The following is a 20,674-nucleotide window of genomic DNA, read 5'->3' as shown; positions in this document are numbered from 1 at the left end:
TTCAAGTTTGGGAGATTGGTTATCCCATAATCTTCCGACATTTCCTTTCCAGCACCTTAAAACCATTAAAGTCGAACCAACTGTAAATGGGTGCGGATAATCAGGAAAAGGTCCTTGCAAGGCGGTTTGGCCATGGACAAGCTGGTAGAAAGGATCCTTGTGGGCCGATCATTGGTTGATAGTTTAGGTCATCTCAAACTGTTTCTCTTTCGTTGATAATGCTTTTAAGTCCGTCAAGAACCATAACATGTGTTCGTTAACGAAATAAACCTTAATTTCATTTATTAAAAAGTTATTCAAGAAAACTTCCACATTAATATATAACAAATTGTTATTTTAGAATGGAGAGGTAGTGATTCCAAGCTTTCGACCATTTATGATGGATTCCAACCAAAATAGAGACTACAAGTTTTCTATCATCCCGTCAGCTTACTCCAAGGCATTCAACATCGACATCTCGTCCGGGAAGATCACCTTCGCATCGAACTACGATTTAACTCAGTTGCCTAGCAACGTTAATCTTAACATCTTGGTCAGTGACACGTCCAATTCCATTCAATTCACAACTGCTGTTGTCAATCTGATAATAGTTCCAAAAAACAATGTACCAGAGTTCCAAAACCTTCCAGGAAATGTTACAATTTCTGGAAGCTCAGGTCCAGGAATGGGAGTATTAACCGTCGTGGTCACAGACAAGGATACCAATGATGTCTTAGAAGTCCGCATGCGACACATCTCATCAGTATCAGAATCACTGTTTACGTATGACCCATTAAGTAAGTTTGTTTGAATTGCATGTACGTTATTACTATAAGAACGGCTAGGTCATATTTCATATTACATAAAAGGATCCTAAGAGATCTTTTCGACCAAACTGCAACCAAAATCATATTAGATAATATAATATCATCGCCTATGCGTCAATTCTTCTCCTTAATAATTGTCTTTAACATGTCATTTTAAGTCAAAACACATGTTTTGAACATTTTGATTCAGGATTCAATCCTCTGTCTTTTAGCTAAAGCAGTTACTGTGACGCCGAATGCTATTTTCAAGACTTCAAAGACGTACATTCTGGAATTCACTGTCAGTGATGGAAAAGATCAGGCATCGGCAATACTGACCATTTTTGTCAACGTTACTGAAGGTAATGCAGTTTTTCAGTCTCATATTTTGCTGTAACTGTAACTCTATCATTCCTCTTCGGGACCAAACGGCTTCCAATCGATATAGAACAATATTAATCATGACTGCCAAACCAAGGCTTACGCTTAAAGAACACTTGACTGTATTCTACAGGAACTACAGTCAAACCAACAGAACAACCGACATCCAAACCAACAGAGCAGCCAACGGAGAAAACCGAACTAACTAACTCTACAGAGCTAACCACACCAGTTACCGCTACAGAGAAACCATCTACCAAGCCACCAGGTGTATCCACAGACTCTGATAGCTTGGTGAGTTAGATGTTCCCAATCTTAAAGTGGCCAGTGTTAATCACATGAAGAATCATACTACATGAACATTCCCTCTGGCCCAAGTAATGTCACAACGAGTTTTTGGTGATTTGATTTCATATATCAACACTTTGAGCATTGACATTAGAACTAACACACGTCTATCTAATGTATTAACTGCTGCTTGAATTCCAGCTCAACGAACCTTGGGCTATATCAGCACTCATCATAGTGGTTGTTTTAGTACCAGTGGTTATTGTAATAGTATTATTACTGGTGTGTAGAAGGACTAAAACAAAAGACGGGTACGTATAATACCTCGAAGAAGATGTATCAACTGAAAACACATTGTGGGCAAAAGCAATGAATGCGTAAGATAAATCAACATCGGTGACAGAAATTGCCAAAAGTACATTTGTGACAAGGAAGAGGTCTCGAGATTTGACGCAAGATTCATCCAGAAAAGAAACCCATGTTCGTCTGTGACATAAATTTCGAAATGTGACGAACAGTACGTCTATCTTTGTCTGTGATGAACATCACAATGTGACAAGAATCCCGAAGTGTGACTAGTTGCTATTTCGATAAACTGCTGGTTCTTGTTTCAGATCAACAGAAAAAATTTATGATACTCGATCGACTGGTACAAGATCCATTCCGATATCATATTACCCCAAGTAAGTTGTCCAGAGAACCTGTTGTCAAAAACACTTTACCTGGGAGATCACAAATTAAAATACTAAGCTTTCTGGGTTAAGTCAGTTCAGTAGCAATTTTGACCAATCAAATTTGCAGACTGTACACTGAAACAGATTGTTAATACAACTGTCATTTACATGTCATTGTACAGAAGTTACCCGTCTTGACCAACCCAATCAGGTACGGACGTAAAACTCAACTGTATACTTGCTTTTCAGATATAGCAATAGTAAATCTAAGGAACTAAGGTCCTGTGTGTTACAGACTTTACATATATACATTTTGATATTACAAAACACCTGCTAATTCACCTAATGGGAGGGGTGTAGACATAGAATGTACACTTTATTCTGTCTTTTCAGATATAGCTTCAAATCAGAGCGACCGAGGGAGTCTGGAGTCAAACCGCATCATTACCCTTTTGACTATTTTAAACAGTCGTCTAGTGTAAGATCAAAGGAATCAACACAGTCGAGTTAGTGCAATACAGTTAAAGGCGTTTATGGACAAATAACCCTCCCACAAGCGATATTTGGGGAGATTTTGTGGCTGAAACACCAAGCAAAAGATTTATGGACAGTTTATGCTTATACAAGCAAAATTTTGGGAGGTTTTAACGGCTGAGCCACCAAGCGAGAGAATTTATGGACAATAAATACTAAACATGGTTTTAGGGATGATATATCAAGCACGAGACTTTGATTATGGCCAGATGATCCAATGAAACCAATAACCTATATTTCGAGATTTTATGGATAAGACGCCAAGCAAAGAACGTCATTGTCTGGTGCTTCAAGTTTAAAACAGCAAAGTAAAAGACGCAGTCGAAGGATAATTAAAGCAAATAAGGCAAATGCCTTTCCAAAGGAAGTCAATTATGTGTTTTAATTTCATCAAAATATAAACCAAAAGAAAGTATAATAAAAAATCTAACACTAACAGTGGAGAAAGGAGTCTCCACAATAGCAATTATTGACTTGAAAAAAAATTCCCTTGGCGTTTGTGCAACGAAGCAAATCATATGTAAAAAATATAATTTAACCCAAAATGACTAATAAAAATCAACAAAGACTATGAAATCGTTAAAACTCTATTTACAATCTGCTCGAAGAAAACAAATGTTTCAATAACGCCTACAGAAACCGTTATTCGTCAAACGTTGGCTATACGTTTCTACCATAATTTAATCTTGAATTGTTCAGCTACCATTTTTCAATAAAATCACAAACTTTTAACAAATTCTTATAGTATTTGACATGTGCTATCAGGGGAATTTTGAAAAAATGAAAAAAAAAATTTAGTCTCGAACCGTTATTATACGTTGGCTATACGTTTCTACCATAATTTAATCTTGAATTGTTTAGCGACCATTTTTCAATAAAATCACAAACTTTTAACGAATTCTTATAGTATTTGACAAGCACTATCAGGGGAATTTTGAAAAAATGAAAAAAAAAAATTTTAGTCTCGAACCGTTATTATAGGTTGGCTATACGTTTCTACCATAATTTAATCTTGAATTGTTTAGCGACCATTTTTCAATAAAATCACAAACTTTTAACGAATTCTTATAGTATTTGAAAAGCACTATCAGGGGAATTTTGAAAAAATGAAAAAAAAAAATTTTAGTCTCGAACCGTTATTATAGGTTGGCTATACGTTTCTACCATAATTTAATCTTGAATTGTTTAGCGACCATTTTTCAATAAAATCACAAACTTTTAACGAATTCTTATAGTATTTGAAAAGCACTATCAGGGGAATTTTGAAAAAATGAAAAAAAAAAAATTTTAGTCTCGAACCGTTATTATACGTTGGCTTTACGTTTCTACCATAATTTAATCTTGAATTGTTTAGCGACCATTTTTCAATAAAATCACAAACTTTTAACGAATTCTTATAGTATTTGACAAGTACTATCAGGGGAATTTTGAAAAAATGAAAAAAAAAATTTAGTCTCGAACCTTTATTTTGGTTGGCTATACGTTTCTACCATAATTTAATCTTGAATTGTTTAGCGACCATTTGGCAATAAAATCACAAACTTTTAGGGAATTCTTATAGTATTTGACAAGTACTATCAGGGGAATTTTGAAAAAATGAAAAAAAAATTTTTTTGTCTCGAACCGTTATTATACGTTGGCTATACGTTTCTACCATGATTTAATCTTGAATTGTTTAGCGACCATTTTTCAATAAAATCACAAACTTTTAACAAATTCTTATAGTATTTGACAAGTACTATCAGCGGGATTTAGAAAAAATGAAAAAAAAAAATTTAATCTCGAACCGTTATTATACGTTGGCTATACGTTTCTACCATAATTTAATCTTGAATTGTTTAGCGACCATTTTTCAATAAAATCACAAACTTTTAACGAATTCTTATAGTATTTGACATGCACTATCAGGGGAATTTTGAAAAAATGAAAAAAAAAAATTTTAGTCTCGAACCGTTATTATACGTTGGCTATACGTTTCTACCATAATTTATTCTTGAATTGTTTAGCGACCATTTTTCAATAAAATCACAAACTTTTAACGAATTCTTATAGTATTTGACATGTGCTATCAGGGGAATTTAGAAAAAATGAAAAAAAAAATTTCGTCTCGAACCGTTATTATACGTTTGCTATACGTTTCTACCATAATTTAATCCTGAATTGTTTAGCGACCATTTTTCAATAAAATCACAAACTTTTAACGAATTCTTATAGTATATGAAAAGCACTATCAGGGGAATTTTGAAAAAATGAAAAAAAAAAATTTTAGTCTCGAACCGTTATTATACGTTGGCTATACGTTTCTACCATAATTTATTCTTGAATTGTTTAGCGACCATTTTTCAATAAAATCACAAACTTTTAACGAATTCTTATAGTATTTGACATGTGCTATCAGGGGAATTTAGAAAAAATGAAAAAAAAAATTTAGTCTCGAACCGTTATTATACGTTGGCTATACGTTTCTACCATAATTTAATCTTGAATTGTTTAGCGACCATTTTTCAATAAAATCACAAACTTTTAACGAATTCTTATAGTATTTGACATGTGCTATCAGGGGAATTTTGAAAAAATGAAAAAAAAATTTTTAGTCTCGAACCGTTATTATACGTTGGCTATACGTTTCTACCATAATTTAATCTTGAATTGTTTAGCGACCATTTTTCAATAAAATCACAAACTTTTAACGAATTCTTATAGTATTTGACATGTGCTATCAGGGGAATTTTGAAAAAATGAAAAACATTTTTTAGTCTCGAACCGTTATTATACGTTGGCTATACGTTTCTACCATAATTTAATCTTGAATTGTTTAGCGACCATTTTTCAATAAAATCACAAACTTTTAACGAATTCTTATAGTATTTGACATGTGCTATCAGGGGAATTTTGAAAAAATGAAAAACATTTTTTAGTCTCGAACCGTTATTATACGTTGGCTATACGTTTCTACCATAATTTAATCTTGAATTGTTTAGCGACCATTTTTCAATAAAATCACAAACTTTTAACGAATTCTTATAGTATTTGACAAGTACTATTAGGGGAATTTTGAAAAAATGAAAAAAAATTTTTTTTGTCTCGAACCGTTATTATAGGTTGGCTATACGTTTCTACCATGATTTAATCTTGAATTGTTTAGCGACCATTTTTCAATAAAATCACAAACTTTTAACAAATTCTTATAGTATTTGACAAGTACTATCAGGGGAATTTTGAAAAAATGAAAAAAAAAAATTTTAGTCTCGAACCGTTATTATACGTTGGCTATACGTTTCTACCATAATTTATTCTTGAATTGTTTAGCGACCATTTTTCAATAAAATCACAAACTTTTAACGAATTCTTATAGTATTTGACATGTGCTATCAGGGGAATTTTGAAAAAATGAAAAACATTTTTTAGTCTCGAACCGTTATTATAGGTTGGCTATACGTTTCTACCATAATTTAATCCTGAATTGTTTAGCGACCATTTTTCAATAAAATCACAAACTTTTAACGAATTCTTATAGTATATGAAAAGCACTATCAGGGGAATTTTGAAAAAATGAAAAAAAAAAATTTTAGTCTCGAACCGTTATTATACGTTGGCTATACGTTTCTACCATAATTTAATCTTGAATTGTTTAGCGACCATTTTTCAATAAAATCACAAACTTTTAACGAATTCTTATAGTATTTGACAAGTACTATTAGGGGAATTTTGAAAAAATGAAAAACATTTTTTAGTCTCGAACCGTTATTATACGTTGGCTATACGTTTCTACCATAATTTAATCTTGAATTGTTTAGCGACCATTTTTCAATAAAATCACAAACTTTTGACAAATTCTTATAGTATTTGACAAGTGCTATCAGGGGAATTTTGAAAAAATGATAAATTTACAAATTTTAAATAAATTCCTTAATTATTTGACTTGAAATATCAGGGAAAATTTTTCATTGAAAAGGGTCGCCAAATCAAAAATAAGGATATTCTACAATACGAAAACATATCTAGGGTCATTAGGTCGATATAAAAAGCCTGATAAAAAGACTTTCAATACATATTCGTCCACAAAACATGTGTATTATCACAGGACAATCTAAACCCAAAATATATAAATATCAATGACTTAACAGGGGATGTTCTCCAATATACTTGACAATAGAAAAGCAATAAACACGGTATGAATGTTGTACCTTTCATGCCCGAAACTCTTCAGACAAATCGGGAAATTATCAACCATATTATGCTCAAAGCCTTTATCAAAGGAACCAAGGCATCCAGGGGACATATGTGCCTTCAGTAACGGTGTACGACGTTTATCACATCTAACCGTTGCTTCCACTATCCCATATTCTCGTCATTAATTTTAGTTGGTAGAGAATATACTTTTTAAAGATTAAGGAACACTGTCTACAATCATATGATCGAATTTACGTTATGGACACGAAAGACCTCTTTTATGTTGGTATCAAAGTTACCCGGATGTAACCGTGATGATTGACTAAGCTTACAACACAGGGGAGGATTGTAATAGTTCATTATGGCATGTGGCAAAGTGTACCAACCGAATATTTTTTTAACAATATATGACTCCATATAATCGATACTTTGTAATAGTTATTTTCAAATAAGTTAGTAATGTAGGGCAATAACTGGCTGGTATTTGGGTTCACCTTAAGGAGACGCCTTTCGGATTGTGGACCCTTGTGAACTTCTAATTTTAGCAGCTTTAATTTGTAATTGGTATTTTTAAAATCGGAGATTAAATCTAGTTGCATTTTAAGGAGTTCCCTGTGGACTGTCAAGTAACTGTACTAACTAACAGTCATCGGAGTATCGAGACCTTAAAACATAGGAATATAGAGGCACATTCAGCAGACCTCTTTTGGGCTGTTATCAATTTGAAAAATCGAAGGAAATGTTCACAAGTCTGCGTTGGTTTCAGAACCATTATAAAACTTAAAATGTGGATTACTAACTGTTTGTTGCTCTTGGCATGTGTATTTTATACGGTACATGGTAGTTACATTGGTAAGTTAATTTTGGGCGATAAAATCCCATATTATATGTGGATGAGCGGACATCCATGTAGAGTGACGAACATAATGTGGGGTCATGAAGCATTTTGGGCGATAAAAGCCCATATTACATGTGGATGAGCGAACATAATGTGGGGTCATGAAGCCCTGAATGTACAGACTTATCCAAATTTCTTCTTTGAGCAAGGAAGGGTTTGAATACTCCCAAAATATACAGACATTCCTTTTTCAACTTTTTCTCTGGTTTAAATTCAACGAGGAGGACTACGACCTCTCTAAAAGTTATATTCATATTTACAATTTTTTAACAGTGGTTGGGAAGACAAAGTTTCCAAGGCAAGGACTGGCAGACATGATTTTTTTTTCAGCAGCTTTTTTTAAACACTAAAATCATAACAACTTACATATTTTCAGTTTTTCTTCCAAAAATGCTGGCTGCAAACACACACACAATATTTCTATTATCACAAAGTTCACGGGCATCCAGTCCTCATCATTTATATAAAGGGAAACAAACGACAAAATAATCTTGACTATAAAACATGGGGAAATCCCAAATAAATGTCAAATCCCTCTCTATTTCCACCACAAAAACGAGTAACAATATCCGTAGCACTTCACACAATAAGTTGCAACACTACAAGGTACTCATAACCCACTTTTTAAGTCGGAATTTACCGTAATATGGCCTAAATAACACAGAGTAATTACACTGTAAAAAAAAAAAACGATACACAGCACGTGCAGTTTGTTTTGATTGACGGGTGTAGGATTCAGACAACCAAAATTTTTAATAAAATACAATAATCCGAAAAGCACCATCCTAAATGGGAATAATGATGATTTGAAATTACTTTTTTGCACTTTCGTCTTCATATGGCAAATAGCGTTAAAGCCAAGCAGTATTTACTATAGGGCTTCTGAATTACAGGGACCGCAGACGCTTGATGCCTTTGGCTTGGCATTGACCTTTACCGGATTATCCATACCCAATTAATCGACAAGGAAAGAAGTAAAACCAAAGACTCGATTGAATTTTTTTTTAGCTTTGTCCAGCTTGCTTTTTTTCAGAAACCATCAACGTTGAACTACTCGTAGAAAATGGAGGCGAGATCAGTACACGATTGCAGAGAGAGGTGGGTCAAATGCCGCCATCGCTGGTATTTAAATTGACAAGGGACACAGAGAAGGCGATATTGCAGTTAACTAAAGTACCGCCTCTGCCAACGTCTGCTGTGAGAGCTGACGGACAGCATTTTCTTCGCCGTTCGAGAGAGGTATGGTAACATTGGACAATTTTGGACAATGAATAAATTGTCATGATTTATGTAGATTTAGACATCTGCCAATTTGGAGAGCTATGCCCCCCTCCACCAGACCTTTACATTAACGCAATTCGTTTGCGTATTAGTGTAATTTAAGCATTCATTATATTTATCATTGTTCATATTTGTAGGATATGGCCACTTATGTCGACTACAGCACCAAAGCAGTCATTTTCATCACGAAGAGACCGGACTCCCAAAACTTTTATAATCTCGTAAGTACCTTGATATTTGTAGGCACATGCATATTGTGGGCCTGTTGATGTTAGTGCAATCACATGAACAATCCAATATAATGACGGACTGTAACGACCCGTGAGACTGTGGTCACTGTCGCTGTTAAGTCGATTGGTTGAGTATTTAAACGTATGTTGAACTGTTCGTTAGTAACGATGTCTTAAGATCATAAGTTGTGAATTAATTCTGATCATAGTGTTGATTAAATTGATCTTCAGGAGGGTCATCTACAGATTGGAATGAGGTTGGTTCATATCGAACCCAACTCTGGCGGAAGTCAACACGTCATAGTCAGACAGGAAACACTGCGTTACAAACCTCAGGGTAAGTTGGTATGATGTTCTGATTTAGTGAGCTCGCTTTTAGACTTTAAGTTTCTAACTACGTCACTAATGAACTCGACCAATTAGCTACATATATATCATTATATATTATAAAGTTTGGATAATGTGTTCTGAATCACATTCGCGCAATTGTGTCTTGACGTATTTAATTGTTTTCAAAAATACTCCCAGATGAATAAAAGACTTCAGGCTCAGGTGTAAGAGACTTAGTGACTGACTGACATCCCTTTACGGATTACGATGCTAATGAAGATACTTTATTTCAGACTATACTGGGCACAGACAAAAGAGATCGTTGAGAGTTTTTACCATTGAAGTAGGTTTCGTTGCAGACTACCAAAACTACCTAAGGTGGGCATTTTGAAGACTAGCAATGTCATGCAGTGTGAGGCAACGTTTGCCAGAACACAGACCTAATTTTGGGGTTACCAACTTTAAAGAGATAGCTCAAGCATAAGTCTTACCAACTACAGAAAGATCTTTAGTGTGTACATGGGTGTGTTTTCGACATATAATCATTTACGTATCTTCGATTGTAGTTTTCTTAATCGGAGCAATGAGGATGTAGAGATAGCCGAGACGGAGATGAAGCATTATTTCGCTTTCATTGCTGAGAAGGTATGTAGGAATATAATACCCGTGGCTCAACTACCAAATGGACTGGAACCAAGCCCACGCTTCCTACCCCTTAGGGTGGCCCAACCCAGAAATAAAAGCATATGTTTTTAAAAATTAATTCCCAGGGAAAGAGTTCCCAATCATCTAGTTGAGCCACTTTGTAAAACGTTTTTGATTCAGTTGTAAATGCTTATAGTTCCTATGACCTTTCTTAAGTTGTGGCACCGAGAATTACCTCACCATTTGGAAGCTGGCCCGTTCCCATACTTTGAAAGAACAGACACAAGCTTAAAATATGCGCCGAGGAACGCATAAGACGTGAAGGATTTATGAAATGAGATCATTGCCCCGGCCTTTACAAAAAGTTCAGTGTATTTTCTCACCAACTTGCTCACTATATTTAGCTCTACATAATAGTAAACAAAAAATGTCATATTTCCATTCACAAATCATAAATGCACAACACAATGGAGAAATTTCGAGACGTACAAATGGGAAAATAATGAGATCTTTTATATTTTGTGAATGGCGTTAGATTATTGGGAACTACTTATACACATGACACTTGTGCATTGAATGGAAGTATAAGCATAAACATGTAAAATGTAAAGAAAAGTTGATAACAAAATCAGAGAGCTATGTCACGTCCTTCAATATTTTAATCTTTGTTGATGGAGTCCAGTTGATACAAACTTAACATGTTAAAATGTCACACCGAAGGCAAAGAACGAGTGAATATATACCAAGTCACTCTTTATGGGGGCCCTACATTATTAATCGGCATTAGGCGACCTAATGCTATAATGATCCATATCGACCTGGACACCAAATCGCAAAGTGGAATCGGGTGTTTTTAGTTTGTCATATACTCCCGCTGGCTACATTACCCAGCACGTTATTCATGTATTGCACTTGATCCTTTGTAGCTGAAGGTTCGATACCACCATATCAACGAAGTAGATGGCACCATAGCCGTAGATGTCGTTACTGCCGGTCTGACAATAGTCGAGGTAATGTCCATGAAATCCCTTTGGAGATTTTCTTTTTTCAACTAAGGAATGATTTGAGACAGGCTTCTTGCCAGTAAATGAAATTCAAATGTCTTTTGAAAAATAATCTAGAAAATAAAAGATTGATCCTCTATCGTCCTACGATACATAGATGACGGTTATTGAGTACAGGTTGAATTGATAACTGATAAAGCTTCCTATTTGCAGGAACGTGAGCTAAGTACGTTCAGCGAGAACTACGTTGTTAGTAGAACAGTGGAGGCCAGGACTATGTTGAACGCTTCGCAGTACTGGTTTCTGAACCCTCCCAATGGAACAATACTACCACCTGCAGACCACTACATGTTCTTTACCGGGTAGGTACATAACCGAAAGGTGGGACTTGGTGGTAGGCCACATCTATCAAAGGCAATGACCAATTAAAGCGTAGTAAACCGTTTGAAAACTAAGAGGTTCGTTTCGAATTGTGTATTTATCAGCACTACACCGCAGTATGAAATAAAGCTAAGAGTTAGGTGTTTTTATCAGCAGTACAATTATGGACCCCCTCTGGAATTAACTTATGCAGCAGTACAATTATCTACGACCCAACCCCCCACCCACCCTTTCGGATATTTTCAGTACCACACTTTTGTGTGATTGCTGGTGAGCTTCATAAGCATGCAATGACCTGAATGACCCCCCAGATATTTTTAGATACAACCTTGTCCACGCTGAAAATCTGGGAAATGCTGGCCTGGCATACAAAGCAGCCACTTGTGTGGAGAGTCAATACTCCAATCTGGTGAAGAGCACCTCAGTTGTAGAAGATCATCGCGATGGCGAAACTGGAGTAACAGCTTCTCATGAACTTGGTCATGCGTAAGTACACATTGATGTTGTAAGTTACATGCTAGGATGTTTGTCAAACTTTGCCTAACAAAGTCTATATCCATACATAATTCTATCATTGAAGAACACAAAAGACATTTGGAAAAGATCCATGTCATCATTCCACCTATGGATACTGATAATCTATCTATGAAAGATCATAGGACAAGCCTATTTTCATTTCTGTATTACTTATAGTTTGAACATGAGTCATGACACTGCCGTTGGTTGTAAAGATTCGGACTCCTACATCATGGCAGGAACGGCAGTGCTGATTCTAGATTCCAGTAAAGCCCAGAGACCATGGCAGTTCTCGACCTGTTCTGTCAGAGATATGAAAACCTTTATTCTTGGGTATGTTCCTTTCTTCATTTTATCCACAAGGGGATTGGTCAACAGGAATGATCAATAGCAAGAGGTTTGGCCATAGATCAGTTGATAGGATCTTCATTATCCGACCGATCATGCTGCCACCGCGTACTGGAAAATATCAAAACCAAGCGGTATTTTCAAAGTCCAATTTGTGACATTAACCTCCTCACTATTCACTCTAACCAGCTCTAATAAACAATCAAGGAAAGATCAAGAGGTTTGTTCAAGGACTAGCCTTTAGACAGGATCCTTGTGGACGGATGTAATTAGTTATCATCCTTGTAAAAATGATTCTTTCTTTGCTTTCAGTGATGGTGGAAAATGTTTTGGTGATAATCGATATGGCACTGGAGTAGTTACCTCCTCGGAGCGACCAGGGCAGTATTTCAACCTAGACGAACAATGTGCTATGAAGTATAATGAATCCTTCACATTTTGCTCCGTAAGTGTAGTATATAACATTTGCTGTGAAGACCAAAATAAGAAGATTACAGAATTTGGTCCAGTTCTACAAGTACAAATTGTCCTTCTTGCTCAAATCCTAAATAAGGATTATATGTGTCTGGAGTGTAAAACTGTACATTTGGGAGAATCAAAACCTCCCCTCCCTGAAATCAAAATCGTCCATGTCGTAATTGTAATAATACTAATTGTTTAATGTATTTTTCAAAAATAAATCAAAGTAACTAACTTTGGTTAAGTTGGCGGTATAACCGTATATAATACATACAGTTTTTTTATGTATAGTTCCCTTACACATCGGATAAAGATCAATTGTGCTATATATTATACTGCTTCGATGGGAAATCTAATTGCTTGAGTGCCAGAGTCATGGAATACACGACATGTGACGTAAATAAAGTAAGTCATTTAGAAAATTCTTTGGTCGACATCACGGTTTTCCTCTGTCCACAATGTAGCTCGTAATTGTTGAAGTTTCGATTCATCCGGATACGGTCACAAATTTGAAAATTAAACACAAAGGAGGCTAAAGCTATGCATGTGAAAGATCTCTCGACAGTTGGGAATCTAACAGGCGAGACATTGGAAAGTAATACAGACTGACCATGTTAAAGAATATATATCAACTCTGTTATATCCTTAAATTGAAAGTGCTAGTTGGATTATATGAATGATCGAAGGGATTGTTTTCTTTTTTCAGTGGTGTCACAGAGGACTATGCATCAAGGGTAAGGATCTACTTTATGGACTCCATGACCATTCAAAAATACATACCACTTATTCTCATCAGCCCACTCAACTGGGAATTCACAATATTTGCATGCTTAATTTATAGATCCAATGGGAAAAGCTGTGAATACTGGCAATGTTAATTATTATCTAATTATTCATTTCATTTTTGATAATATGAATCACTCACTTTTCAGCAAACAATACAGCACCAGAATTTGTCAACTTGCCAACCGGAAGTGTCAATTTAGCACCAACCGCTCAAGGTGTCATCTTGAAGGTCCAGACGTTTGATCCCGATGAAGGCGATGTCATGGTTTTCCATACCACTTGGGATCCACCTTCTATAGCGGACATTGTGGCATTTGACGCTACCAGTAAGTACATATGAGCACCAGTTGTGTTTTTGATACCTCTTCGTGGATCTCCACGACTTGACATGGATAAACAAACCAAGTACAAACAATCCAAACCGCAAAACGAAACCCTAAATCCAAAACATCATATTGGCAAAGCTTTGGTAGCAGCTAAAAGTTTCACGTTATGCGATCTTCAGACAACTGATCTATATCAGCCTTCGTCGCATACTCAGAGTTTCACGCTATGCGATCTTCAGACCCCCGACCTATATAAGTCAGCCTGCGTTTTATTATTGTCATATAATATTGTAAGGAAGGAAACTGTGAAGATCCTTACACCTCCCACAATTTTGTTTTCAGAAAAGGAAGCGTCTGTTCAGCCTGGAAAAAGTTTAGCGTCCGTAAAAAACTTCAGCTTGATCATGTCAGTTGATGACGGTTTACTGATCACACTTCCGGTCAATGTGGACTTTGTGGTGACACAGTCAGCTAACAGCCCACCAAGATTCACCCAAACGATATACATAGGACAAGTTTCTGAGGGCAAAGTAGGTATTAACTTCACATTTTGTAAACAACTAACTGTACCTGTCTTGCTTTGTTCTGAACCGCTATGTATCTTCTTCTATTCTGCACCGATAAGAGGAGAGGGAGGGGGGGGGGGGGATTGGGGTCGGGGTTTGGCGTCATATCTTGAAGCTAAACCATGAAAATTTCAGAATTAGATCACAAAGAGAGTATTGTTGTATTACAGGCTGGAACACTGGTGTACGACCTCAGTAAAAAGGTAGTGGATACAGATAGCACCGCCTTCACCTTCTCGTTGGTCCGTCCTCAATTCCCAAGCACATACTTCAATATAAACGATACGGGAATTATTACGTACGCTCGCGATTACGACAACCCTAGGTGATCAACAGTTCGACTATGAGGCGACTAATCCAAAGACATACTATATAACCATCAGTGTTTCTACCAATCATGGCACTGTCACAGGAACGTTGACCATCAACTTGGTGAATACGAACGAAAAGCCATTTTTTAGGGAAGATACTTACAACATACAAGTTATGAATGGCCCGGTGAGTTACTTTTAAACTCAAACCTGAAACTTAGAATCCAAGATCTTAGCTTAGCCCATTTAAACTGTTCCATTCGTTTTCGTCCTTAGGACGTATTTACGGAATTAAATACGCACATCCGTTATGCCACATAACATGTAGCCATCATGGACAGAAAGCGGTCCGGAAACTGTCTTTAACCTTTTGTTATACTTTTGAATTTCAGAAAGGGTCTATAGTCGTTCAAGGCCTTAACAATTTAATCATCGATCCTGACGTTGGCGATGTATTGATGTATCGTATTGAAACAAGCGATTATTCATTCTACTTCGCGATAAACGCGTCCAATGGTCAGATAACGTTTGCAGAAGACTACGGCTACGACAAAACCATCTACCCTCGAAAGGTAAACTTAACCGTATCGGTGACAGATGAAGAAGGTCTTAGAGACTCGGCTGTTCTACTTATCACCATCACCACGCAAAATCAGAAGCCTGTCATCTCTAATTTACCCGAAGCTGCTTCAGTTGAGGAGAACTCTGCCGATGGACTGGAAGTGTTCATCGTCTCATTCACTGATGTGAATTTGGAGGACAACCACACCTTCAGTCTTTTATCAACCCCAGCTGAAATGGCAAATGCCTTCACCATCGACAATAGTAAGTGTTAAGTATGTCTTATAACAGAATGGTCATGTAAGCAGATTTTATTACCTCTCCATGGTGGTTAACTTGGTGAATATCCAGCGCCCTATGTCGTTATCTCATCACATTTGATCAATATTAAAAAGATCTTTACGTTTCACTTCAGATGGAATCATCAGGGTAAATACAGGAGCTATCTTGGATTTCGAAACTTCACCCGTGAAGATTTACGTTCAGGTGACCGTGACAGACAGCCAAGGAGCAGCGTCTGATCCAAGGACGCTGACTGTCTCTCTTACAGATGTCAATGAAGCACCCCGCTTTAATCAAACCGCATACAATTTCATCGTGACAGAGGGAAAGGTGAGTGTTTCAATTCCAAGCGGAAGAGTCTATCTGGTGCTCAAGAAAAATTAAAATGCTTCGGCTTTACCAAAGATCCGCTTCCCATGCCCGTGGGTGGCTGGACCTATGCAGATATTTGCAATTCTTGTGGTATATGACGGAAGTATAAACATAAGAATGTCAGACTATATTCATTCTCACGATTTTCAGGGAGGCCAAGTCCTCATAGACAGTTTGGTGCCATTCGTGACCGACCCAGACGCTGGTGATACGCTTCACTTCAGTATAATACAATCAGTATACTCCCTTCATTTTATGGTGGACAAGAACAACGGCTCCATCACATTCAACGGAGACTATGATGCCGATCCTAAACGTCTGCCCAATACAGTGGACATGTACGTTGCGGTCCGAGACGACGGCCTGCAGTCACACAGAGCCGACTTCATTTTCAACATCACCAACGTCAACCAAGCACCACGATTCTCCAATCTACCACGCACGATCGAGCTACAGACACCCATAGCCGACGGCATCGATATCTTCACAGTAAAATTCGTCGATAAAGATTCCACAGATGTTCTGACTCTTGAGGCTGATCTCCAACAAACAGCTCCTTTTTTCACATTTAATGCAACAGGTATATATCTATCTGTTTCGCCAGCTCATTTTCTTACTGTCGTTTATTGGTGATATCATAATAATATACTTGAAAACGGAAATGTCCGTGGCTGTTGCAAATCTCTTGTGATGTTGTATGCGATGTCTTTTGTGCAGCACAAAACGGAATGAGTGGACCCTTGATCACCCTTAAATACATGTACCTGACCATCATGTCGTTCTCTTTTCAGCGAAAACACTCATACTGACCAACAGTGCTGGTATCACCACTAACATCACCTTTGTCATAAAGTTCACAATCAGTGATGGGCAGCTCTCTGCTACCGCCAACCTTACCATCCGATATACCATTCTTCCAGAGGGTAAGACGCTTTTCAACGTATCGATAAGTGTCAATAGTTTACTCAAATTTGATATCCGAAATTCGCATAACTGCAGATATTGAAATCCATTTGCAGGGTTAGGTTATAGATGCTTCCAGATAATATTGACTATCCAAATATTCAATTATCTGAATACCCTCTTGATTTTCTATTTCAGTTACTACCATAACAACAACGGCCTTTCCACCAACAACAACAATTCGTCAACTCTTTATTTTGGATCTGCCTGCCGCCGTGATCATTTCAGAGAATTTTGGAAATGAATCATTTTATACGGTTACAACCAACGCGCTTGATGTTTCCAAACTGAACTTTACCTTTGAGCAGTTTCCAGCGGGACTACCTGAACTGTTCATGATCAGCAACGGTGAGAGACGTTGGGGATTCGATACTTTGGGTTGACTTGAAAAGAGGATTTCATTTTAAGCATTTGAGTAAATCAAACAACTTTACTGATCAGTAGTTACGGTTGGACGCAAGCAACACTCACATATCAGTTTCAGGATAGTGTTGATACGCAGTCGCAAAGTGAGTGGCATCAAACAGTGAATTTCGCCTTTTTTCACTAATCATGATTTGGTATAAGTAACAAAGTAAATACATTTTGGCCTTCCAGGTGGAGCTGTGTTCGTGAAAAATGTAGCAGCTTTAGATTTTGAAACTCTTCCACCGACGGTGTATCTACTTGTCACTGCATACGAAGGCACCTTGAAGTCGTCTTCTGAATACCTCAATATATCTATAACGAATGTGAACGAACCAGTGTCCTTTAATCAAACTACGTATAGATTTGCCATCAAAAAGGCACAGGTAAGGCAATAAAGACAATCCACCACAAAAATAATTTTCCAAAAGTTCCTCATTATTCCAATCAAGTCAACTGAAAATGGGTTAGGATAATCAAGGAAAAAACAATGAAAAGGGGGTTTACCAAGGACCAATTTGCAGAGAGATTCTCGAGAACTTTTGCTTCCATCGATGTCAATAGGTTATACCAAGAACCAAAAAGGTAGGAAAATTCCTTTGAACCTACGCTACCATCGATGTCAATATGCATTTTCTTCTATATTATTTTGTAGGCTGGACAGACACTTATTGAAAGCCTTTTACCGTTTCTGATGGATGCAGACAACACTGATACATACACCTTTGTGCTCAGGAGCGGAAACGATTCCAAGCACTTCATTATCGACGAATCTACTGGTGCCATTTCTCTTCTGAACACGTTTGACATAGACACCGTATCTACGGTCGTAAGCTTAACCGTAGCAGTTAAGGATGCCACGTCTAGCTTCGTGCCAGCTGAAGTTCGATTTACCTTCAATAAACCACCGAGGTTCAGCAATCTTCCGACAACGATAGACGTACCAGAAGTAACATCCGTGGGTGTGGAAGTCTTTACAGTCTCCGTTACAGATCCGAATGTCGGAGATGTTGTTGCTGTGATCGAAGACAGACATACGTCAGTTGGTTTTACAACTTTTGATGTTATATTTGACGCAACCAAGGGTACGTTTTCTGAGTTTAATTCATATTGTCACTACAGCGAAGAGTAATCCCTTTGTTTTTTCGTCAAGAATCACTTTGCACAATATTTTGCTTCTACGAATCTAATTCATGACTCTAACTACATACCCGACACCATCCAATAGTAATGAAACACCGGAAGATGGGCAAGATAGATATAGTTCTCGATCGATCTCTGGACGACTACGAACAAGGAGTCAACACGTCAACAGATAAAATGTTTTTATCGTTGTAGGGAACACTGTTAGTGTTCAAGGTACAGCTGTACAAGATGCTAGCCGGATGAAAGCAACGATTTACTTCACTGCAACTGACGGTATCTATACCATAGAGAGCAGTCTTATTATCAACATCGTTAAAACAGGTATGGTATTAGAGGGGTGAACGCCGACACCGGGCCGAATCTCCTTGATTCCTAAATAATTGCTGGTTTCTTATCTACATTTTGGCTTTTGGCTGTAATTGCAACATGTATTGTCTGGCAATCGATTTACCATGGACACGTCTGGTGCTTACCAAGAAGAGGACAAATCATCTCTACACCTTTATGTTATTCTGTCTCTGATCTATGCCAAGATCCTTTTCAAATGCATTTAGCTCGATATAACAAACCAGATTTTGATCAAACCTTTTCAGTGCCAACGTCCACACCAACATCAGAGAAACCAGTCACTACTGCATCTGAGTTACCAGTGACTACCAAGGACTCTGGTGTTCCGAATGGTCAAACACCACAAGGCACTGGGAGCACCTTGTCAACAACTCCTTCAACAACCTCTCCAGCTGAACCACTGGTAAGATTGTGTCACCTTGGATCTGTTATGAGGGACACAAGTGGAATTATCCCACTATTATTATCCAACCATCGTCTTGGGATCTTAGATATACACTTAGATAAACAATATATGTTGCAAGAGGTCATCGACGTCAGGAATACTGCCGTTTTAATTGCTTGTTCTTCAGTGAATATCAAGCTCAAGTTTCCCCATAGTTTGTCACCTTCGATCAGTGACTGATCGATTGCAGTTTTGATTGGCATTCCTCCTATGATCAAAATCCCATTTATTTCTTCCAGTTCAACAGACCATGGGTAATAGTGGTTCTGTCAGTGGTAGGGATCCTCATCCCGACGTTGATCATTTTAGTGGTCTGTATCATGTACCGACGAAGCAAACAAGGCGATAATATGTAAGTATGGCCAGGATCTGGGGCTGAGTCTGAGTAGACAATGGGCACTCGTTGGCTAAATAACACCTATTGGTACCTTCAGCTCAATCTATAGCTGGTTTTGTGACATTCACTAATACGTTATGGACTGTGCACGACTCTTTGTCCTCCATTTGAGAACCCAGCTCATGCAATTAATCCTCTTGACGTACTCCGATTTCTCAAGTTTTCATTCCAGGTCTCTATCATCCGAAGGTGATCTATACAGCACTTCAATGAGGTCTCAGGTCATCAGACCCCGCAACCATCCAGAGTAAGTATTTAGAGTTGAGGGCGATAAGAAATGGAGTTTTAAGTCCTACATTCTACTCTTCTGTTCTAAACACTGTTTACTGAAACTGACAACTAGAATCATGCAGTGTGTAATGAGAGAAGATTTGCTGATAATGCACACTTACCTCAGTTGTGGAACTCATCCACAGCACTGTCTGCGACAGTTCTTATCATGACGCTTCTATGAAGTTATAAATGTCCTTGAAATGGGTATTATTAGTTCTACTGGAGATATTTCTGTACGCCTGTATCAAACGAATCGCAAGTATCAAACGGATGGTAATCGGGTTGGTTTAACCCAATTATTATATTTCTTTCAGATATTTTACAAATAGTGATTATCTTTATGAAAAAGATGTCGAGTATTAGGTGGATTGGTATTTGGGTAGTAACGAATTCGTAGCTAAATAATAACGAATTGTTAGCCAAATAACAATGACTTGGTATCCAGATTATAGCGAAATGGTAGCTAGATAATAACGAGATGATAACCAGATAATAGCCATAAACTGGATTAGATTAGGAGAAAAGTGCAATGCGATGATAGAGTATAGTATACTCATATTTTAGTG

The 20,674-nt window shown here is 37.2% G+C and overlaps 1 protein-coding gene across 1 annotated transcript; it reads left to right on the top strand.

Moving 5' to 3' along the window:
* Positions 1-7,620: 7,620 nt before the first annotated feature.
* On the top strand, positions 7,621-20,471 carry LOTGIDRAFT_171822 (hypothetical protein; the record flags this gene model as incomplete). The annotated part of the gene is made up of 28 exons (XM_009048394.1): positions 7,621-7,687; positions 8,767-8,831; positions 9,152-9,235; positions 9,476-9,581; positions 9,868-9,952; positions 10,141-10,219; positions 11,146-11,229; positions 11,437-11,585; positions 11,926-12,090; positions 12,298-12,453; positions 12,781-12,913; positions 13,219-13,332; positions 13,634-13,661; positions 13,860-14,039; positions 14,382-14,569; positions 14,776-14,930; positions 14,989-15,103; positions 15,309-15,741; positions 15,893-16,089; positions 16,282-16,711; positions 16,923-17,054; positions 17,233-17,442; positions 17,692-17,885; positions 18,155-18,584; positions 18,838-18,966; positions 19,239-19,396; positions 19,678-19,790; positions 20,423-20,471. 28 exons carry the CDS (start codon positions 7,621-7,623, stop codon positions 20,469-20,471), a joined length of 4,428 nt encoding a protein of 1,475 aa, XP_009046642.1.
* Between the last annotated feature and the right edge of the window lie 203 nt (positions 20,472-20,674).

The sequence above is a fragment of the Lottia gigantea genome, assembly GCF_000327385.1.
Source record: "Lottia gigantea unplaced genomic scaffold LOTGIsca_121, whole genome shotgun sequence".
Taxonomy (NCBI): domain Eukaryota; kingdom Metazoa; phylum Mollusca; class Gastropoda; family Lottiidae; genus Lottia; species Lottia gigantea.
The sequence above is the reverse complement of the archived record's forward strand: the minus strand, read 5'-3'. Positions and strand labels throughout refer to the sequence as shown.